Consider the following 23,951-nt stretch of genomic DNA (forward strand, 5'->3'; position numbering starts at 1 on the left):
GACAAATGCGGTATTACACTCAATTGTTTTATGAATACAAAAATACAACATTCTTCTTACTATTTCTTCAGCATTTGTTTAAGAATTCACAGACACAAAATTTGGTTCATTCTAGTTTATTTACATGCATCCCTCTATACATTTGTATGTGTAAAAATTTACTGTACACATGAAGCAAAATATAAACATTCATTAACGTACATTTATTAACAAGTATAGTGTAGTAACGTGTTATTTAAACCCATTTTAGTTTTTTCTTGAGTTTTTTCTTGAGTAATGTGTGCATCGTATCACCATGGTAACTCCTGAACATTCTATCCTTAGAGATCCATGTAGAACACCCCCAAACAGGAGGTCACTGCAAAGTATCAATATTCAAATAATGTTGGTTATAAAATTCATGCTAGCCATTCATGAGGCAGGTTTTGCAGCAGAATTGTCGATAAAGTTTCTTCTCACACAAACGATTAGACTTCACCATTTCACAGAAAATCTCGTCGGCTAAAAACACAACAAAGTTTTGAGTTAGAATCTGGATTATCTGTTATTTATGCTATTACCACTATCACTGCTACTATTACTACTACTGCTACTGCTACTACTTTTAAATAACATCTCAGACTGATTCAAGTGCACTCACTGAAGCTTCAGACACACTCCATTAAAACATGAATACATGAAACTTTTTGTCACCCTCCTGGCATAAAAGTCATTTGCCTGTGACAAATCTGGGACAGCCCAATAGTCCAGGACTAAACCAGGATTAATAAATAAATATATACATGCTGCAACTGCTGAGCCGATCGCCAGGACTCTGCTAGGACTGGACATGGACTGAACAAGGACTAAATCAGGACTAAATCAGGATTAAATCAGGACTAAACCAGGACTAAACCAAGACTAAACCAAGATTTAACCAGGTCTAAAGCAAGACTGAACCAGGACTGAACCAGGTCTAAACTAGGACTAAACCACTGTCATTAGCATAAATATATACACGCCGCAACCACCGAGCTGATGGGCAGGACTACAACCAGGACTGGACCAAGTCTGAACCAGGACTGAACCAAGACTAAACCAGGACTAAACCAGGAGTGCAGCTGCTGAGTTGATCACCTCCACTGATGGTTTTATGTAACAAATAAACTAAAGTCTCTCTCAGCTTGGTCCATCGTTCCGGGGAAAGACCCGAGAAATGGCACTTGTTTCCAGGGCAACGGACGTCCTGGATGTGCGTCAGGTACTTTTCTCCCGTTTGTCGTTTCATTTGATTCACCTGACCTGCCTGTGTGTAATCATGACCCGTTCGCATACCCGCCTGAAAAATTCCAGAACGTTAAAACCCCCCCTTTTCAGCAACTATTTGCAGGTACCCATCTCTGCTGTGAATGTGAATTTTTTAGTATCGATACTTGTTCCAATCTAACTTTTTGATCATCTGATTTTCAATACCCTACTCTGAAGCTGGTGGTTCAGAGCAGGTCCTTACCGTTGTTACAGGAGGAGTTGACGACACAGGTGCGGCTCACCAGACTGAAGCCGTCTTTACACCTGAGACACGCCGTCCCCGGGCCACTACAGCTCAAGCAGTTTTCCTCACATCTGAAAGAATATATATATCAATAATCAATCAAATACTGAGTAACAATTTCATAAGATTTCATTTAAATCAGGTTTCTGACCATTATGGCATTTTTTTTGTAGGCTCTTCTTTTTGTTTACAAAGTTGAAAAAGCTGAGGCACTCAAAAAGTACAAAATAATTATCAGGGCATGAAGGCTGATGGGCCGAAATGTGTTCACATGATTTTAACTTTATTGTCTTTTAATTATTGTGTACTTTTTGAGTGTCTCAGCTTTTTCAGCTTTGTATTTGAGACTGGTCCCTACACTGAAGAGGACCAAAAGGACAATTTTGCACAATATCTGTACATCCAAGTAGCACTCCTGCCCCCTAAAGTTCTTCTTTTTGTTTTTCTTTTTTTTTGTTATAGCAGTAGTTGTAGCTCTACCTTGACATTTTAAACTTCTAACTAACTTCTAAACTTCTATGATTCTAACTACCATCTGGTCTTGAAAATAAAATAATTAAACCATACTTAAATAAACATCAGATTTATTTTAGTCCTACCTGTGGCACATCCTGTTCCTGCCAGCAGAGGGCTGTCCAGAGTAGTATCCAGGGGCACAGGCCTGAACACACCTCCACTCCTGCTGCAGGAAGCCCTCAGTACAGCGGATACACTCTCCTTTACCAGGGCCTAACAGGTCAGAAGATACATGCTACTGCTTTATACAAATACAGTAATAAGAACATCTGAAACATCTCAAACTGAAAACACAGAACCAAGCCCAGAAAGCCAGTTCAGTCTATACTGCCCTACAAAGGCAGAAAACTGTAACGTCATGTTTGGTCAAAAAAATTTTCATGTCATTTTGGGGGTATCTGAAACCTCCTTTATCACTGTGAATAAATGTCAATAAAAATATTGAGCTCAAAATTGCAGTTTGACCCTTATTTGGCAGTTCCTGTTCTCTGCCTTCGTACCATGAACCAAAAATAAGGAGTCATGCAAAGGCAAAAGGCAGAAACTGTGTATGTTTTGTTTGTGATTTAGTTAATAAATATAATTTATTTTAAAATCAACCTCTCACCTCCTTCTTTTTGTTGCGGCTTTGGCACAGGGTCTTAACACATTAAATAAATATACCTTTGTATTATATTCTATTTAAATTATGTTTAATCTGAAAGTATGTTGTGTATTTATTCATACTATACATACTATACTGCAAAGTTAAACAAACTGTTTAACTGTGTGTCGCCGCACGATCCTGATCATCACTAAATAGGAAATCCAAAGCTCTTCTATATCATTTCAAACAAACCCCATAATGACTAGAGCTTGGTGAGGTTCTTATAATGGATACAAGTCTGGGGAAAATCAAGCAAATAATGATCATGTCAGTAATTGTATTATGTGCCAAAAATAAGAAGTCGTGCAAAGGTAAAAGGCAAAGGCAGAGTATAGGAACTGCCAACAAAGTTAAATTTTGAGGTCAATATTTTTCGCATGCAAATATTTCTTCATTATAGCAGCTAGTCAAATTTTGGGAGCCCTACCTATTATACTTTTGTCTGGACAAAACAGAAACTCTGAAATAATAAATTTAAAATTAATAAATTTTCTTAGTTTCACAATCTGACGAGTTCAGGTATTTTGCCTTCGTAGGACAGTATAATATGGACCCTTTATTACAATAACAACAGCTAAACATGTAGATTTCAAAGAGAGACTGACCTGTACATGTCTGACAGGAGGAGTGACAGCGCCTGCAGCTCATTTCCTCCAAGTGAAAAAATGTCCCTTTGGTGCATTCAGGGACACAGGTCATCCCAGCCAGACTGTGGATACAAATATAAATATATCTTTACAGCGAGACTAAACACCTAAACTCTGCCCACAAATACATTTCAAATAGAGCTGACAAACTGGGCAGTACCTGGAGGACTAAACGAGAGGGAAGGATATATACATTGAGTAATAATGTGTTTAATGCAGCTTTACCCACATTTGTTTACATTTTACAGAAAGTAAACTTAAAACCACATGGCTAACTTTGCATAAACTATAAGCATCGAAAAAACAGCTTGCTCCTTGTGCGCTGATGCGGTCAGCTTCTGTCGGGCTCCTGACTATAGTAGCAATAATGCTCCAACAATTCATCAAGCGGTGTGGCTTTGTAGTTTACCAAAGTTGTACTTAAACATTTTGACAAATTTTTACACGCCGTGTACCACATAAAATCAGTTCAACGTCAGTAAGCACAATCAGAATTAATAATAGGGTGCACCGGATTATAAAACACAATGTTAAATTTTGAGAAAATTAAAGGATATCAAGTGCTGCTTATAGTCAAAAAAAATATGGTAATCCACAGTACAGCATTATAGACATATCTATCCTGCATTAACTGAAATACAAGTGCGTTCAGTGCAAAAATTAAAATCTTGAAAAACATTTTTACCATACTTTGAGTGGGGTCTCCTCTCCACAGATCTGACCTGAAACTTAGCCTGGTAGCATGACCTGTTTGTTTCCGCTGAATGTTGAAAGCAAAGCATTAATATTACCTATGGAGACAAGCAGGTGGCCGGACCCTCGTCCAGTAAAGCTACATAGTGCGCTTGTAAATAATCCTAATAAAGTGATAGAACTGTCACCTGTATCCTTGTTTACAGGCCGTGCATCTGTCTGAGTCTTTCACACATCCCTTACAGTTGTCATTACACTCCACACACCGCTGCTGCTCTGAAAAAGAAAGAAATTATAAATAGCACAACATAATAACAGATTGTTCAGTCACTACCCATTCAGAAGCCCACTGCAGGTCAGGAAGTGCACTAAAAAGAACAACTGAGACCAACCAGCTGCATGGTAACTAATGTCCATGATGTGGTTGTTGTTTAGTTAAAAACAAAACAAAACACACACTTAAAACTTAATATTCTGCAAAATGTTTTAGTATCTTAGCAGTTTATAAAGAAACAGTTTTGAAATACATTTATAGGTCTTGTGGTCTTTAGTTACCACAAAGCTGATTAGCCCCGAGCAAACCATCAAAATATAATATATTATATTATATGACGTATTTTTTTTAACTATTTTTCAGATTCTCACTGAAAGCACTAAAACTATGAATGAATGTGGAATGCAGTAAAAAAAAAAAAAAAAAAAAAAAAATCAAAATAAGTTTAACTAACTACTCCTGTACTCTTGGCATTTCTTGACCCTGTCAAGGCAAAGCTGTGAAGAGACGATGGCTACTTTAAAGAATTTGCCTTAAAAATATAAAATTATTAGGGGTGTAACGATACACAAAAATCACGGATCAGTATGTACCTCGGTTTTGTGGTCATGGTTAAGTTAATTTTTGGTATAGTATAGGGACAAAATGCAAAACCATTTGCTTATTAAACCAACAGTTTGTTTTAACATTACACAAAGTGCTGCTTAACTAATAAACTCTCAAATAAGCAACAAATGTATGAAATATTATAAAAAAATTAATTCCTTGTAAACAGTAAACAAAACTTTTTGAAAAGCAAGGCACCGCACTAGCAGTTCCAGTAGGAAGTTTTACTTAATCTCATATTTTTAGCCAGAAAAAACAACTTGTCCACATTGTCTGCAGTAAGTGCAGATCTGCTGGCACTTACAAAGTCCTCAGCGGTTGAAAATACCCTTTCGCTAGGGACAGAGGTCGCGGGTATGGAATTGCGCAAATTCACTTGTACATAGCCCTGCACCGAACCGAATGTCCCGTAAAATTCTACCAAATTTCTGAGCAACAGGTACTCACCCTGGTTGCCGTAGTGACCTTGTGGGCAGGTGTCGACACAGGTGGAGCTCAGAGGGTTCATGTACAGGCCTCTTCTACAGGACGAACACTTTGCCTCCGACTGACCCAAGCACCGCTCACAGTTTCTATGGCAACGCTTGCAGCGACGTGCCGCCACGTCTCCGAAATACCCCACAGGACAATGGCTCACACAGGCCCTAACGCAAAACAGTACAACATGCCATAAGTTAATTCTGTTTAGAGGAAATACATTTTATTTTTAGCTTGGAGACAATATCAGTGATCGAAATGACAAAAATTATACTCAAATACAAGGACTGCAGCTAAATATGTACTTAACATGCATGTAAGATTTTAATTTTAAATTCCATAAACATGATAAAACTGTGTAACCTCTATATATACTATTTAACTTTAAAGCATTATTATTTAATTTAACAGTTTAAAGCTGAGTTAGACAGTTTTAAGCCAAACCTCTCAGTGTTGGGTCGTCCCAGACTAAAGTGGGCACAGTTGAGGCAGTGTTCAGCCTTAGGTCCATCACAGCCCTGATCTCCACAATCACTGTGACAGGGGCCTGAGGGAACAACAGAAAGACAATAGTTCAGTTGATAGTGTTTGCAGGATTCCCAAGGTCATGGGAATCTTGGAAAAGTCATGGAAATTGAAAATGTCATTTTCCAGCCCTGGAAAAGTCATGGAATTTTAGTATCTCTTTCATGCAACCACAGCGTTCTGTTAAGTTATCATTAGAATATTACGATTATTCCCTAAGGTCACCACTTTTGTTTAAAAGAGACAACAATAAATGCACTGACAGCATTTTGAGTGTTAAAAAACTATAACACCAAACTATAAGGTGAGTGGAAAGGGTTGACATTTCATATTTAGCCCTAAAAGTCTGTTCAATTCTACACATGTAGGGTGCTGTAAAGTCATGGAAAAGTTTAGAAATTTTGTCAGTGAAAAGGAGTGGGAACCTTGCTCCACTGGTCCGAAAGTTGGGGGTTCAAATCCCACTCTTGACATAAAACATCATTGATAGAACGGTCAGATCCACATATACACTATTAGAGATGCAGCAGCTTTATCAGGTTGTCACAATTTATTTATTTATTTTTTTTACATTACAAGACATTACACTGTGCACTATGTTTTCATTAAAAAACAAAGAAAACACACCCAATTGGAAAAAAGCAAATAATGAACACTGGGAAGTTATGCTCAACAATTCACATTTTAGATCCCTGCTTTGGTCATAATCGCTCACCGTTGTACTCCTCCTCCTCTTCCTCCTGTAGCTCTGGCTCATCCAGGACCCCCTCTGGACCTGGAACGTCCTGGTTTGTGGAGCTGGAGTGGTGAAGGTACGGGTCCTCAGAGGTGCCATAAAGAGTCAGCGACCACTCTTTGAGGTTTCCTGTATTCATGAAGTTAACAATATTATAATTCTTTAAGTGTTGGTATTAGTGGTTAAAGGTGGATTGTGTAACTTTTCTGGTGAAGGGCAAGGACATATTCATAGAAACAACCAGGTGGCTTTTTTTTTTTGAGAAAAAAGTTGTGGGTGACTTATAGTCCAGAAATTACAGTAATTTGTATGCCGAAAATGATTGTATTGTCTCACCCAGGACCTCTGTGTTTCGTAGTTTCGATGGACAATCCTTGATCTCCAGAGTCCACGAGCCTTCAGCCTTTTCTCCCCAAAAATGAACCGACATAAACTCCCAGTTTCTGAAGCCCTGATTTGAGCCATCGTACAACCTGCAACAGAATATGCATATTAAAGGAGCGTTCACACATTAACCACCGCATCACTGAGACTTGACCAGAACAGGACCAAAACAAGGCTACACCAAGACAAAAACTAGTGTGAATGCACTGCTTCTGCCTTTTGTTTGGAGGAATCAGAAAACTTTTAATTCTGTGGTCTCATTTTTAAGACTCTGGGTCTCCCCTCCCTTTGCTCTCTGCGTTAATTCAGCCCCCCTTCAGAGCGCCATTACAACGCAATCAGAATGCATCACGCTAATGAAACTACAGCATATCGCATCAGGTTTTATCAAGTTGCTGTGTACAGTTGTCATGTTTTTGTATATTCATGGACAATTATCATGTGGGAGCATGGGTGACATAAACAGTGGATAGAATCTTACAGCTAACCATAAGGAGGGGTCAAATAAGGCCTAGGAGAGATCACTAAATTACACAAACATGCATGGATGCCAACTAAAACCTCTACAGGCATGTTTGTGATGAGGGAACAGTGTTATATATTGTTATTATATTGTTGTTAGTTATTCAATGGTAGTTATGTTACTAAAGTGTAGTCTTCACCTCTTGGCCAGCAGCTGAGACCTGGTCCCAGACGGAGAGATGAGGCTGATTTCGAGGTCTCCCCTTCGTGGGTGTGTGAGGAGGACACTGACCACCACATGCTCCAGAAACTTCACCTCCCGATCAGCCTCATCAGAGCACCCAGAGGAGACAGTGGAGCTGTTCAGAGTCTGACCCGCATGAATATAACTGCAGAGGGCACAGGAAAATGAAATAACTTAAGTTTAGTTCATTTAATCATATCTTTTGTGGGGTTTTTTTTTTTGTGTCAAACATAAGGACTTTTGTGTTTCAAATTTCAACTTAGTTTTAGTATCACAGCCATGATTTAGCCTTTATTTTTACTGAATTGTATCAAATCGACTTGAAATATATCGAATCAAAAGTTCACTGTATTGAAATATGTATCGTATCGTGGCCTATGTATTGAGGTTTGTATCGTAACTTCTTAATGATACTTAGCTCTAGTACAGTAATAGTAGTGGAGTAAAAGTAGTAGTATTTGTTGTACAATAACCATACAGTAATCATACACTACAGTAAGTACAAAGAAGTGGGCAGGGATAGGAGGTAGGAGAAAACAGAAACACTCAAGTCTGAAATGCAGGAGAATACAGAATTACTGAAACATCAAACAAAATACAAAAAGTCAAGTAATGATGAAGGAACACTTATAACTAGCTCACTGAAGTTGATTTTACATAATACATCCCCTTTAAGTAAACAATTACAGACTTACCTGTTTGGTCTGAGTGGTTTGTGGGTGCAGGTGCGCTGTGGCGGGACCGTCCTCCATTTTGAGGCCTCTTGGACCATGGCCTCCGCATCGACCAGCCCGAACCCATACAGGTGACTGACTGTAAGCACAAACAGGACATGTGTTATTTTAAAACACCACCAGGGGGCGCTCTGGACCTCTCATAGTGCTGTATATAGAACAGTGGAAGTACTATGTGAGTATTAGAAGGGTGTGTGCCTCTGAGTCCGGCTGCATTGGTTTTCCAGTCGTCCGCTTTGAGGTGAAGAGGTCGAGATGTTCGGACTAAAAGGTGCTGCACGTCTCTCCAGGTAAGAAGAAGACTAAAAAACAAGAACAGTATTATATTTAACACATTTGACACAATAAAAACTGTACAGATATATTGTCTAAGCAGCTTTTTAGGTCAAAAGTTTTATTGTACGATAATCAGGAAGTACGCGTTATTGTTGCCACAAACTCACAGATATCTGACTGTGAAAAGTGTAAATAGGATGGTCAAAATACATAAGGTAAGTGAGGAATAACTTTTCATCACTGCAAGCTGTCTAAAACAATGTAGTTCTGCTTTTCATGTTTTTTAAGAAGTAAAAATTAAGAGTGTAATAAGAGTTACAGACTTGGCCTCCAGAGCCAGAGCGATGATCCCGGCCACGATGGGAGCAGAGACAGAGGTCCCAGTGTGACGATCAGTGCAGCGCTGGTGTAGGTCTGTGGTCACCTGGAACAGAAACCACGAATAGATTGGGATGTTGGCCATATTTAAGGTGCACAATGCAGGTCTGCCATGAAAATGTCAGTGCTTTGCGTGGATGTTCTACAGTAAGGCACTTGCCGTGAAGATAATCAGGTAAAGTAGCTGAGTGGAAGCTAAGAAAGCAAGAATGTGGCCTCTACAGTGCCAAATATCCTACTCACGCTCGACATAGTGGAAAAGTTGTCTGTTATGTTCCACAGTGAGGCATTAAATGATCTATCTCCGTGAAGAAAAGCAGGTAAAGTCAAAAGAGAAACTTACAGGTGAGATCTGCAGAGAAACAACCCTACTAAACACCCATAAATACCATAAATGTAAAATAGATTAAGTTTAATGCCCTATTGTGTAACATTCCAGGCAAAACTTTTCCACTAGACCAAACATAAGTCAGATATTTGTGTATGCCACATTCATGCTTTCTTAGCTACCACTGAAGTCACCATTAGCAATAATATGTATATTATTTATAAAATGTAGAGGAAGGGTCTCTAACCTGTAGCTCAGGAGCTACCAGTAGCTCTCCCCCCCTTCCAAGTAGCTCGCCAAGAGATTTCTGACAGGGATTTCTTACACATTTCTACACATTGTGCTGAATAAGTAAAATGCGATGAATTAAATCCCTTTTACCATTGTAAACATATCATTTTGGTGAGAAAGAACAAAAATGTGGCTGTTTGCTGCAGGTGTTCCAGTCAGTGGGAGCAGGTAGAGGGTGCTCTTGTGAAAAAGGATCAAAGGGATCAAAACAAACTGGTCTTCATCAGGGTTGGTCGAAACATGTTGGCTTTGGCCATTTAAATAAAGGCCTTTTAACTATATTTTTCCTTGTGCGATTTTTACTTCTTCAGGCACTCCAAGTTGTTGTGTTTTAAGTATCATTTTGATGCTTAAATTTATGCACTAATAAATGGGTAATGGTTTATGTTTTATAGGAATCTAACTGTACCTTATTTAAGGCTAATTTCTTAAATAACAAATTAACTAGTAGCTCTCTGGTATTTTCGTTTTCTGAAAGCAGCTGACCAGAGGAAAAAGTTTGTAGACCCCTGATGTAGAGTATTTAAAATTCATAGGCTACCTGTCCAATCGGTTTGCAGAAATAAATACAAATACTAGTATAGTGTAATACTGTACGCATTTGTGTGGTTTAGTTCAGTGTTGACTTTCACACCATTTAAACCAAGGGCATTTCATAGCATTATTTTGCAGCCAAAGTCTGATATTCTAATTTAGGGTGACCAGATTTTCAAAATAACAAACTGTGACATTCCTGGTTTGTGGTGGTTGGTAATAATAAAATTGTGAAATGAGTGCGTAATTAAGGAAAATTGTTAGACACTCGGCACTAATGTGAGTCAGTATAGTCACATTTTCTTTGTGTTTTGGTTGTTTTTAAGCAGCTTTTTATTTTACCTAAAGAAATGACAATTTATGTCTCTCTTTACTGTTGGCAGGGATCAGATTGGTCAAAAATAGGGACACCTGGGACATTTTTTGTATAAAACTGGGACAAATCACTGGTTTTGGATAAATCTGCTGGGACAGGGGACACAGGGCTCATAACTGGGCCTGTCCCGGATAAATAGGGACATCTGGTGACCCTATTCTAATTACACAAGAATATTACAGATAAAAGTTACTTTGATTTCCATTTGAATCACCTGAAACGCGGTATTGTATTGCATTATTATTAACTTCAATACACATATTTACACGTCCCTCCTCATGACATCAGACACACGCCACTCAAACAAACAGCCACTCGCCCTTCGGCCTCGGTATGTGGGAATATTTGCTTTTCTGGAAGAGACACTGTATTTCATTTCAACATTTCTAACATTATTATCCATGACACACTTGATAATGCTTTTTTACTTATGTGTATCTGACAACTTTTAGAGTCATTAAGCAACACACATGGAGATGGAGGGGGTAGAGTGTAAAAATACCAGCCAAACTAAACTCAAGACACAAGGTAAAATCTGCTGTATTGTAGTAAAAGCTGATGCCATTAACATTCCCTGGGGGTGTGATGCTAAGTGTAGGCACTGCTCCTTTTGAGGCTTTGTTAGGTTTAAATCTGAGCTTTATTTTAACATAATCTGACCATAAAGAGCTGACCTAGTTGGAACTACAACAGTTGAGGTGAGGTGACCTTTTTGTTGAAAATCAAACACCTAAACCAAAGGACCAATGGACGCTCGTATTGATCACAGACTCCTGAAAATGAGTTACTTAAATCCATTTTATATTTTTTCGTGAGTTTTCAGACCATCGTAAAACATTTCTGACAGTGTTAAGTAATCCGTGCATTGCGTCTTCATGAAAACCCCTGAATATTCCACCATAGAGACACATATAGAACACCCCCAAGCAGAGTTGGGACCAAGTCATTGTTTTGCAAGTCTCAAGTAAGTCTCAAGTTTTTGACCTCAAGTCCAAAGTCAAAGACAGGCAAGTCCAAGTCGAGTCTCAAGTCACTGGCTCTTAAGTCCAAGTCAAGTCTAAGTCGTCTGCTTTGAGATTCAAGTCATTTCAAGTCTTTAAACCTAATTTACAAAATACAGTTTGCGAATTTTAAAATAACTTGTACTTAAAAAGTCATGATATATTTATATATGAGTAATTATATAAGTGTCCTTTTTACATGTCTTGTCAAGATCTTAGTGTGAATCATTACGGTCAGAATAGAAAGTCTTCTCTAGTCACAGGGCTCAAGTCCAAGTCAAGTCCCAAGTCTTAAGGCCTGTTTAAACGAGAATGCGCTTGCGGGTAAAAATGACAAAATATTTTATCGCAAGTGCCTTTCGTTTAGACGATGACAGCGTTTTTGGGGCTTAAAAACACAAAAATCTAAAACCACCCTCCAGAGTGGAAAAATTAATACGCTCCACCGTAGTGTTTCCGTCTACACTGCCCAAGATGCAAAACTCTGGTCAAATCTGCTCACGTCACGTATGCATTTACGTCACGTACATCACCACCTAGTGTCACCACCTAGCCGCCTGGCATGCATACCCAATCGAATTCCACACACTTTTGCGTCACTGTATGCACGCAGATTCCCTCCCGAAAATGCTCATCTAAACGCAGACTAAAAAGTGAAGAAGCGATGTCACTTTTGTGTCTTCTGTTCAGACTGTCATCATATAAAACTAGCCTTGGTCCCCACCTCTGCTCCCAAGTATCAATACTCACGATTGTCCTGTCGTTAAGCTCGCCGCGGCTGTAGGTTGAGGCGAGGATGGCGCTGCAAGGCTCAAGGTACCAGGGCCTGTTGCCATGTTCTGTGGTGCTGGAGATGGACACGGTGAAGATGCTGCTGGTGTAACCGTCACAGGAGCAGTGATCCAACTGACGACCCCCGTTACCTGATGCCCACACGAAGATGGAGCCCAGGCCCTTTCTGCCCTGGAGGGGAGAGACAGGACACTACCAGTCAAAAGTCTGGGCGCACTTTTTCATTCATGTTTCTTCTTTATTTACATTGTAGATTCTCACAGAAGGTATTAAAACTATGGACACAAATGCAATGTATAGGGTGACATCCGTGGTCTGTGGTGGTTGGTAATAATAAAATTATGAAGGAAAATTGTTCTGCAATCAGACCATTCATGACTAAAATGTGCGTCAGTATAGTCACATTTTCTTTGCATTTTGGTCATTTTTAAGCAGCTTTTATGTATTTTACCCACACAAATCACAATTTATGCCTTTTTTTACTGTGGCAGGGATCAGATTGGTAAAAAATAGGGACACCTGGGACATTTCTTGTATAAAACTAGGACAAATCAATAGTTTTGGATAAATCTGTGGGGACAGGAGACACAGGGGTCAAAGTGAGACTGTCCCAGGTAAATAGAGGTCAACCGAGAACAAAACATAAATTCTCGGAAATCCAAACTCACATTTTAGATGTAAAAAAATAGCAACCCTTTGCTTTGATCACTACTTTCTTGACACAAAGCACAGCTGTGAAGAGAAAATCATTTCAGGAGACTTCATCATGATGGACCAAAGGTTTGCAGCACTGGCAACAAGCAAAGGATGGTACTTACTTAACTTTTTTCTTTGCTATATATTACCACATATCTGGCTTCATATAGTTGACATTTTCCGTGTGTATATAAAGTGTAGAAAGTAGTAAACATAAAGAAGAACAACATTTTGGGCAATACAGCCTTCGTCTTCGCCGCCCCCTCTCTCTGGAACTCACTCCCACAATCCATCAGGAACTTAGACTCACTGCAACACTTCAAATCGTTACTAAAAACTCACCTGTTCAAGCTGGCATTCCCCCTATGTTTCCCCCATTTTCATGTCACTTTCTATTTGTTTGTAAAACGTCTTAGAGTGTCCAAAAAAGCTCTATATAAGTCAGATGTATTATTATTTTATGAGAGGGTATGTCTAAACCTTTGACTGGTGATGTACTCATGTTGAACACTTAATAGAACCTGAAATGTAAACTGTTAAACAAGCAGGAATAACATAAGTGAGAGAATATTTAGTTTGCAGAGGACATTAAAGGTGCAGTCTGTAACTTTTGTGGCAGAGTCTCCATTGAGATGTTTGTTGGATTCCACAGAAATAAATTAAATCAAAATCCTTCTTCAAATCTAACTCCATTAAGACAAGTAGGAGACTTCACCAGTTTCAGGTCATGTTTTTTCAATTTGTTTTTGAGCTGTAAAACCATCTGGAATTACTCATTTTAATGCCATATTATGAAACATTCAAAGCAAAGCAAGGCAAGGCAAGTTTATTTGTATAGCACAATTCGTACACAAAGTAATTCAAAGTGCTTTACAGAATAAGAAATACATTAAAATCATAATAAAAACAAATCAAAACATAAATAATCATGAAGATTAAAATTAAAAAAGAGGGACATAAATTGGAGAGAAGAGTGTGGAATGAAAACCTTTCAGTTATATGCACAGTTAAACAGAAATGTTTTGAGCCTGGATTTAAACAGCGTCACAGAAGAGTCTGTCTCACATGTTCAGGTTTTAGCTGCATGAACCTGAAACGCTGACTCCCCTTGTTTAGTTCTGACTCTGGGCACCAGCAGGAGGCCGGTCCCTGAGCTCCTCAGAGTGCGAGATGGTTCATATGACACTAACATGTCACAGATGTACTTTGGTGCTCGGCCATGGAGAGACTTGTACACAAGCAGAGCTGCTTTAAAGTCTCTGAGACACAGGAGCCAGTGCAGAGACCTGAGCACAGGACTTATGTGCTCGTACTTCCTAGTTCGAGTAACGACCCGAGCTGCAGCATTCTAGATGTTCTGCAGCTGTCTCACAGCTCGTTTGGAGAGACCAGTGAGCAGACCATTACAGTAGTCTAATCTACTGGAGACAAACGCATGGATAAGTTCCTCCAAGTCTGCTTTAGACAGTAAACCTTTGATTTTTGCTATGTTTTTTAGATGGTAAAAGGCTGCAGATGTTATTGATTTGATGTGGCTGTTAAAGTTCAAGTGTGAGTCCATTATTACCCCTAGATTTCTTGCCTGATTTGAAGGTTTTAATAACATAACATCCTCAAGCAGAAAAGCTGGTAGCAGACTGAGCACTAGAAAAGTTACACAGCACATCTTAAATTAAAAAAAACAACAACTCAGTATTTATTTTTCAGACTATAAATAATTTTTTTTTTCATGGTTTGGGTGGTCCTGCTACTTATATTCCAGTGCAACTTATATATTTAAATTTTCAAACTGACAACCGTGTACCACTGTCACTTCTCAGCCTACTGTGCATGTCTCCTGCAGAAAGAGCCTTTGTCCTGTCTGTATCATGTGAGTTGATTGCACCATTACTTCTGCACCACTGAAAATTTTAAATTTAAATAAACTTATGAAGACAACTGACAAGACTGAACACAAATGACCCAAAAAGAAAATCATATTTTGCAGATTATAACCAGCAAGTAGTGAAATATGCAACCGAAAACGATAATCGGGCAGCAAAAGGAAATTTTGGAATGAGCAAGAAACTTGTGACACCGGGAGGGTGCACCATGCAACTTTCCTGGAAGTCACTGAAAGCCTAGACTTCAGTGTCAACCGAAACCATCCTGCTGGGATTCAGAAAGGTCGGAATAATTCTAACTGGAACTGATGCTGAGTTTGACCACAGCTACACAGAAAAGGAAGCGGCGCTCTGTTTACCTCGCAGAATTGCTTAGAAGTGACACAGATGATGAATTCAATGGATTTAGTGATTTGGAGTGAGATGGAGAGTTTGGTAAATTTGTTCTGTTTTGTTGTTTATGTTATAGTTATCTGAAGAACTGTTCATATGTGACGTTAACAGTCTGTTATTCTCTGTTCTATTGTTATTACTATTGTTATTACTATAACTTGACTTTCAAGATGAAATGTCGGTTCCTGGTCTCTGATTTTATAAAACAAAATTCCCCCAAAAAGTGCGACTTATATATGTTTTTTTCTTCTTCATTACGCATTTTTTGGCTGATGCGACTTATACTCTGGAGTGACTTATAGTCCAAAAAAATACAGTAATCCTAAATCACTAGCATATATAAACATATGCCTGCAGTTATAGTTACCTTTTTGATCCCCTGCTCAAGGGCTTGCCTGGTCAGGGGTCCAGGTCCGTCCACAGTCCGCCCGTCGTCTTTGGGGCCCCAGCTCGAGCTGTAGATGTCAATGTAGTCAGGACGAATGCCCAGAGACTTTGCCTCCACAAGGTCAGTCACATCCCCATCCAACATACGGATACCTGTGGACAAGACACAGGGCGTTAAAACAACATCTACTCCACTTTTAGCAAATATTTGTCAACAAAAACTAACAAACAAAAGCGTAAACAACTTTGGACTAAACATAACTCAAATATTCACTTTGGGCAGAGTGGATATGCTGTGTTTTTATTGTATGCAAACCAGAAAATAAGGCTGATGCACTGTCTAGTTTTTGTAATAGTCAAACTTTACTGTGACTGTAAACTCTGCTCTGCCCTCTGCTGTGAAAAGTGCTTCTACACTCATTGTGGTGGCTTTATGAAAGTGAGAAATAAAATCTGTGTATCATTCACTCATTCTTGTTTCAAAATCGAAAACTGAAAAAACAAATCGTCCGTTTTTTCATTTTGGTTTTGGAGACCAATAATGAAGAAAACTGCTGTTTGTTTGTTTTCTTATTTTTGGTTTTATTTTGAAAAACAAATGAACAAATGATACACAGACTGAGTAAGTACTGCAAAGAGTTTAACATGAACTAGTTCTGTTTTTCATGTTTTTAAGAAGGTAAAACTCAGGTACAGAGACCGAAGCAAAAAAAAAAACAAAAAACAAAAACATACATTTTACCTCCAATGTGAGCATTAAAAGCCACTCCCACAATGCAGTGCGAGTTATTGGCAGCAGCGGCCACTTCACCAGCGCATCGGGTCCCGTGTCTAATGACAGAAAAATAACACTAGATAAATCTGTAGGCAGTTTATTTACTAAATTCAAACAGGAAAAATAATTCTTACATATTTTGATTGCGGAAGTCATAACGAGGTGTTGGATCATAATCGTTTCCGTTCACATCGTAACTTGCAAGATGGTCCTGCAAATCAAAGTTGGGAAATACTATTGCTTTTTGTTTACCATAATCATTAAAGTAATTATAATCATATTTTTATATTTTGATAATCATTATTGACAACTATCATTCATACACATTTGCAATTATTCTCTATCTAGAAGACCATAACCATAGGTAGGTGTAGGAACCTATAGTTCTGGTCAAGAGTCTCATGAGCTTTGGGTAATGACTGAAAGGACAAGATTGTGGATACGAGAGGTTGAAATAAGTTTCCTCTATAGCAGCGGTTTTCAATAGGTGGAGCCCGCCTCACCTTTGGGAAGGCAAGGAGCCACTGGGGAGGTGCAATACACGCAGACTAAACCAGGACTGATTCCAGGACTGAACCAGGAGAACTAAACCTGGACTAAACCTGGACTGAACCACGACTGAGTGTCGGGACGGGCCTGGAGGTCAGCCCGCGTAGACTGCTGGAGAAAGGACCAGCAACCATCGCTGATCGCTCTTTGAGGACACCCCTTGGGCTCGGAGTTCTCCCTCTCTCAAGTCCAAGATAAGTCCTGGTTTCGTCCTGGTTTCGTCCTGGTTTCGTCCTGGTTTCGTCCTGGTTTCGTCCTGGTTTCGACCTGGTTTCGACCTGGTTTCGACCTGGTTTCGACCTGGTTTCGACCTGGTTTCGACCTGGTTTCGACCTGGTTTAGTCCTGGTTTAGTCCTGGTTTAGTCCTGGTTTAGACCTGGTTTAGACCTGGTTTAGACCTGGTTTAGTCATGTGTCCTACTGATGTACAATGATGTTAAAAGTAGCCTCAGTTGGGCCTGCATGAAGTTGGAAATGATCGTTTATGAAGGCACTTAATAAAAAAAAAATATGAAAATACAATGTTAAAAATATATATTATCAGTTGTTTTTGAAACTCATTGCTAGGAACACAAAAGATGCATTAACTTCAGAGGTCTGTGTGGCGTAGGGCAGGCGGACGGGATTTTGGGGAAGGGAGGGGGCTCGGCTGTCTTTACCTTCTCTAAGGGGAGGCTCACATTCACCCAATTTGAAAACCCCTGTAGAGGTGAGGAAAGGCTCGGAGTCCCTGCTTAGATTCTAGTTCTAAGTTCCAGTAGGACACAAACGTACGTAATTGGGCGCCAGGTCTGGGTGGTTTCTTTCAATTCCATCATCCAAAATGGTGACCACAACATTTTTCCCAGTGTATCCTTTCTTCCACGCTCCAAGAATGTTCATTTCATTGTGACACGGGCTGCTCTTGTCGTTGCAGTGCTAAAAGAAAACATTCTGTCAGTAAAAATTATACAGTTCTGTTTGTAAATATCGACTTACAATATACCACATGCTGGACCATTTGGGGTCATTGAAGTTGAAGTTTGGGTCATTTTGAATGGATCTTTTCTCTCTGGTTTTTACTTTCTGCTGCTGGACCCACTGCACCTGAAGATGAACACAGAGGAGACAAATAACAACACATACAAGGTAATGAAAAATACAATACAATGCAACACAGTGCAATCAAATAGAATATAATAAATAAACCAAAATGAAAGAATAAAAAAATAATAATAATAAATAAACCAACAAAAAACTTCCATTAACAACCAAAACCAAAATACTACTTTACTCAACTTTAACCTAAACCTTGACTTAGAGCCTCACATTGTAACTTTTTAGGCAAAACTACACCAAAAATAAAAGCGTTGGTGTATTCATTTTGGGCTTTTATTGTGCTGAAGAATTCCTAACACTGAGCGGGCTTGCATCTCCACAGATATGACTCTTATTTGGCCCGTAGGAGGGCAAACACCTGCTTATCACTATGGAAATGTTGATCCACAGTATGCCATAAAACTTATATATTTCCATGGGGAATGTTTTAACTTTCCAGCTCTGTGGAATCAGGCCACCTCCAGAATGTTCCACAGTGTTGCTTTATGATGTACACAGTTACTGAATTTGCTGTTACCTGAGGATCCATGTGTATGAAGCTGTGTGTCCCTCTGAAGGGGAAGGCAGCTCTCCGGACGACTCTGCTGTGGTGGAAGTGATAGTGGTCCTCCAGACTTCCTATCTGACCAAAAACGGAACACAGTTTAAGTTAATACATGAGATTCATTCATTCATATTGTGTAGATTATTCTGGATTAGGGTCCCATAGGCTCAGAGTGGCCCATTGCTCTGGACTGGTTTCATCAGTGACATAAAAAGATGGATCCAATGCAGGCAAAGCAAGTTTATTTGTATAGCACAATTCGTGCACAAAGTAATTCAAAGTGCTTTACAGAAAAAGAAAAGCATTAAATTCACAATACATTAAAATCAAAACATACCATAACATTAAAAAGAGAGAAGAGTCTGGAATGAAAAATTAAAACCTTTCAGTCATATGCAGCTAAACAGAACCGTTTTGAGTCTGGATTCAGAGTCAAAGTAGAGGCCTGTCTCACATGTTCAGGAAGACTGTTCCAGGTTTTAGCTGCGTGAATCTGAAACTCTCACTTCCGTGTTTAGTCCTAACTCTGGGTACCAGCAGGAGACCAGGCCCTGAGCTCCTCAGAGTGCGATCTAACATGTCAGAGGTGTACTTTGGTGCTTTCGATACTAAGGAAAAGGATGAATATTCAATATCGATTCTGTTACCATGATGATAATAAAAACATTGTTTAATTAGACGATATGTAATTTTCAACATTAAATAATAGTACTTTCTTTTATATTACCAAGTGGCCTTATGTCAACAAAAATAAACCCTGAAAAACAACAGTTTTCTTCATTATTTGTCTCCAAAATCAAAATCAAAATGAAAAAAAAAAAAACAACCAAAAAAAAAAAAAAAAAACAGATAACGATGTTTTTATCAGTTTTCGATTTTGCGTTTAAATGAATAATGAAAAAACGGATAACGCCCGTTTCCCGTTTCCATGAATTAAACTGCTCCGCATAGAGACTGAACCAGGACTAAAACGGGACTAAATCAGGACTAAACCATTTTCAGTCCCGATCTGGTCCCGGTCTCAGTCCCGGTCTCAGTCCCGGTCTCAGTCCCGGTCTCAGTCCCGGTCTCAGTCCCGGTCTCAGTCCCGGTCTCAGTCCCGGTCTCAGTCCCGAACAGCATCGCAGTTTAATTCATGGAAACGGGAAACAGTTGTTATCAGTTTTTTCCATTATTCATTTAAACACAACATCGAAAACTGAAAAAATGAATTGTTATCTGTTTTTTCATTTTGGTTTTGGAGACAGATAATGAAGAAAATAGTTGTTTTTTTCATTTTCTTATTTTTTATTGAAAAACTAATAAACGAATGATATGCAGATTATTTCTGTCCTGTGAATGTGACTTCTTTAGTATCAATACTTGTTCAAATTAGTATCTAAATGATTTTCGATACTTTAGAGCAGCTGACAAAGAACACGTGTCTGGTATTGATCATAACACCACTCTCTTACTACTGACCCTCACATCTCACCCACCAAAGCCTTTTCAGTGTAAATGATGTAACTGAGTCAACATTTTCTCTGAGTTTGAACCAAGAATTCAAGCAGGAATTTTGAAACAGCTGACAACAATATTCACCCAACGTGTGCTGGCTCCAACCACAGCTCAGAAATCCTTTTGTTCTGTTCTGCTCTTCTGACATACAATAGTTAATAAAATATGTAGACAAATGTATGTTACAAGGAAATATTGGAATTTTATAACAGGCATTCAGCTCATATCCATGGATTTCATATTGACTTTTGCCATGACTAATAATCTATGGATATATGGTCATTGCTCTGCTTAGAATGTTCCACAATATGGCATTAAACAGCTCTACCTTATATTATTCAATTACAGATGGTTTTATAGCTCAGAAATACCCAGAAAAAACAGGGATTCTGACATGTCTCTCCACAGATCTGACCTGTAACTTACTGTAGTTTGGTTTAGTCTCAGTGACCAATGAAAGGTTTAATGCCATACTGTGAAACATTCCAGACAAAGCAACAACATCTCCACGGGAAAAAGCATTTGATGGACCCCAGAAAAGTTACACAGTGCACCTTTATAATAAAATATTAGGTTATATCTTTTGAATGGGATAAAGGATTTAAAATGTTGTATACAGCAGGATGCAGAATATACAGTGAAAATGCTATAGGCCTACTTATACTAGTCCTACTACTTTCTACTACTTATATCACAGTGTAGTACTTTATTTAATAACTGTCACTGCTGGTTATTAAATAGGCTAAAGGAATTCATAGGTGTCGCCTCTATTAATAAATATAGGCTTCCAAAGCATTAAAATGAACAAGCTTTTCTGTGTATTTGAATGTTTTTGGAGGAAAAACAAATGTTTACACAGGGTTATTTATGGGAATTAATGGATGGAGTCTAGCACCTTTGGTATTGCACTCAACATCAAAACTACACAGTAACTATGCCGGGCTGGGTATCATTAGAAGATTAGGTTAGGTTAGGTTGCTTTATTCGTACCTGTAGGTAAATTTGTTTTGCTGATTTGAGAGGCTGGTCCCACATTTCACATTTCATTCATCCACATTATGTACAATAAACGCATGGAAAAAAACAATCACAAAATAAAGTGTTACAGTCCTCCAGTGCAGAATGGTTTGTTTCATAAACAATAAGTTAAAGACATTCATCACGTTTGACTAAAAACACAATAAATATTAAATATATTAAAAAACACACAATATTTCTAAAGTTGCTGATACGATACATACCTCGATACACAAGCCACGATACGATACATACCTCAAAACGATGATCTTACGATTCGATATGATTCAATATTCGATGTATTTCAAACATTATTTCAAATATAATTCGATATGGTTCAGAAAAAAATAAAGGCTAAATCATGGCTGTGTGTTAAACCACTTCTTGTGCAAAGTGAATATGAAACACGCACATTTTAATCAACAGTGAAAATGTCAAATGTGTTGCATAACTGTAGGACTGTAACGAAATAATTTAGTGAAATATACCAAAAATACTCTTGGGAGATGTATCAGTACAGCAGCACACGATACTGATACTGTATCATTACATTAAACAATATGATATATCGATATTTCAATATTTTTGCACATTCCTATACGTAGTGTTTCAATGTTCTGAAGGTATTACACAAAAATGACTTGTGAGCTTTAAGCCGTGTTAAAATGTTGTTACCTCCTCAAAAACAGACCTGGAGTTGTGTTTTGTTTCATTCACACATGTTTGAGTAACCCTTTATTATTAATTTGTTTAGCTCTCAAAGCTCAGCGTGCTCTTTTCCACCTTGTGATGTCATGAAGTGGTAGTTTTCAAGTAAACAGCTACTTTTTACCTTTTGTTCAGTAGAGATTGGCTGTTCCTGGGGTGAAATTATCCATATGATTCTAGTGAAGGCGTATCCAGTTTTAAAACACAGTGGAGCATTTCCTGTATCACCACATGACATCACAAGGTGGAGCAGAGTGTTTTCAGTTAGAGAGAAAAACCCAACAGCCTAAACATGCAGGATTTTTGTGTTAAACATGTGTGAATGAAACAAAACACAACTCCAGGTCTGTTTGTTGTGAGTAAATTTTGTTATTGCATTAAAATTTACCGTAGAACATGAACGTGACTTTGCCTTGATCTACCACTTTTCAATAGCTCAAGTTGTCAAAGTTTAACAGCCAAATTTGATAATAATTTAACAAAATCTTTGAGTTCAGACACCGACCTGACCGAGGTTCCTGTATCCATATTTGGCTGCCACTCGGTCCGCCTCGAGGTGCCCACCTGTGACCCGCACTGCCCAGTGGTTCGTGAACACGTCTCGACCGTGGACCCAAAATTCACCCAAATAAATTACCAGCAAAACGAAACACAACCCACGGGCCATCCTGGTGCAAAAGATCGACATTTGACATAAAAATGCAGACAGTAAAAGCAGTACGCATGGTTAGAATAATAAAGCCATCCTCGAGGCGAAGAGGGAATAAAAATTACGACGTGAACGCGCAGAGCTGCTGTCGACTGGTGCGCGCTGGATGGGGAGGATGGTTGCCAGTTTGAGTGCGCGATTTTCAGCACTTTGCAAAATGACAAATTCTCAGAAATTAGTTGTGAAAATAAGGTGAGCAGATTTTCAGAATAAATAAACTGGGACACCTCGGTTTGTGGTGATAATAATAAAATAAAACTATAATAAAATTGTGAAACGAGGGCACAATTAAGGAAAATCGTTTTGCACTTGGCCCATTCAACATGTGAGTCAATGTAGTTATATTTTCTTTGTGTTTTGGTCCTTTTTACGCAGCTTTTGTCTATTTTACCTAAACAAATGACAGTTCAAGCCTCTCTTTACTGTTTGCAGGGATCAGATTGGTCAAAAATAGAGACACCTGGGACATTTCTTGTATAAAACTGGGACAAATCACTGCTTTTGGATAAGTCTGGGGACACAGGGCTCAAAACTGGGACTATAAACAGGGACGTCTGGTCACCCTATGTAAAAATAAATGGGCAAAAGACATTTCTTGGTATGCTATGTTATTTTAAACTGGTAGTCTACCAATTTCCATCCAGTTAAAGTTGTGGTTAAAGCTCCTACATTACACAAAATTAAATCTTGCCATGTTATAATGCTGTTACCTCCTCAAAAACATAGTATCTGGAGTTGTGTTTTCTTCTTATTTGACTAATCCTTCATTATTATTAATTATTATTAATATTATTCTGTCTACATCTACGAAGCTCAAAATACTGATGTCATGAAGTTGTAGTTTTCATGTCAATAGCTATACCTTTTACCTTTTGTTCAGTAAAGATAGGGATTTCCAAGACTGAAAACATCCTAATGATTCTAGTAAAAGTTTTTTAAAAAGCAGTGCAGCACTTCCTGTATTACTACATGACATTACAAGGTGGAACACATTTTTTTTTAGCTTTGGCAATGTAGACAGACAATAATTAAAAGGTTTCTCAAGTGTGAATGAAACAAAACGACTCCAGGCCTGTTTTTGACGAGGAAACAACTGAAAATATGTGTAATATGGGCACTTTAAAGTAAATTGTATTCACATAAACTAGGTTAATTAATATAATAAACTGCTCAAAAAGAATTATTATTATTATTCTGAACAAAGATACAACTCAATAATCAATATCAAAAAGCAGAAAGACGAC

The 23,951-nt window shown here is 38.5% G+C and overlaps 1 protein-coding gene across 3 annotated transcripts; it reads right to left on the reverse strand.

Moving 5' to 3' along the window:
- Window positions 1-117: 117 nt before the first annotated feature.
- LOC110172830 (proprotein convertase subtilisin/kexin type 6) lies at window positions 118-22,767 on the reverse strand. Of its 3 annotated transcripts, none has more exons than XM_055154511.1 (21): window positions 22,504-22,767; window positions 18,750-18,850; window positions 18,113-18,220; window positions 17,909-18,052; window positions 16,720-16,796; window positions 16,553-16,641; window positions 15,791-15,963; window positions 12,410-12,622; window positions 9,075-9,175; window positions 8,674-8,777; window positions 8,437-8,554; window positions 7,698-7,886; window positions 6,988-7,124; window positions 6,631-6,780; window positions 5,835-5,937; window positions 5,361-5,557; window positions 4,222-4,309; window positions 3,299-3,402; window positions 2,131-2,260; window positions 1,490-1,602; window positions 118-501 (listed from the first exon to the last, which is right to left on the reverse strand). In XM_055154511.1, the coding sequence occupies exons 2-21, from the start codon at window positions 18,759-18,761 to the stop codon at window positions 404-406; spliced, it is 2,448 nt and encodes an 815-aa protein (XP_055010486.1). In that variant the 5' UTR covers window positions 18,762-18,850; window positions 22,504-22,767; the 3' UTR covers window positions 118-403. The 3 variants fall into 3 exon arrangements, with proteins under 3 accessions (XP_055010486.1, XP_020794431.1, XP_055010487.1); XM_020938772.2 differs by having other exon boundaries at window positions 18,750-18,854; XM_055154512.1 differs by lacking the exons at window positions 118-501; window positions 1,490-1,602; window positions 2,131-2,260; ... (4 more) ...; window positions 6,631-6,780; window positions 6,988-7,124 and having other exon boundaries at window positions 7,743-7,886; window positions 8,648-8,777; window positions 18,750-18,854.
- Window positions 22,768-23,951: the final 1,184 nt, after the last annotated feature.

The sequence above is a fragment of the Boleophthalmus pectinirostris genome, unplaced genomic scaffold (genome assembly GCF_026225935.1).
Source record: "Boleophthalmus pectinirostris isolate CB_2022bp ecotype Guang Dong unplaced genomic scaffold, ASM2622593v1 HiC_scaffold_19, whole genome shotgun sequence".
Classification (NCBI taxonomy): domain Eukaryota; kingdom Metazoa; phylum Chordata; class Actinopteri; order Gobiiformes; family Gobiidae; genus Boleophthalmus; species Boleophthalmus pectinirostris.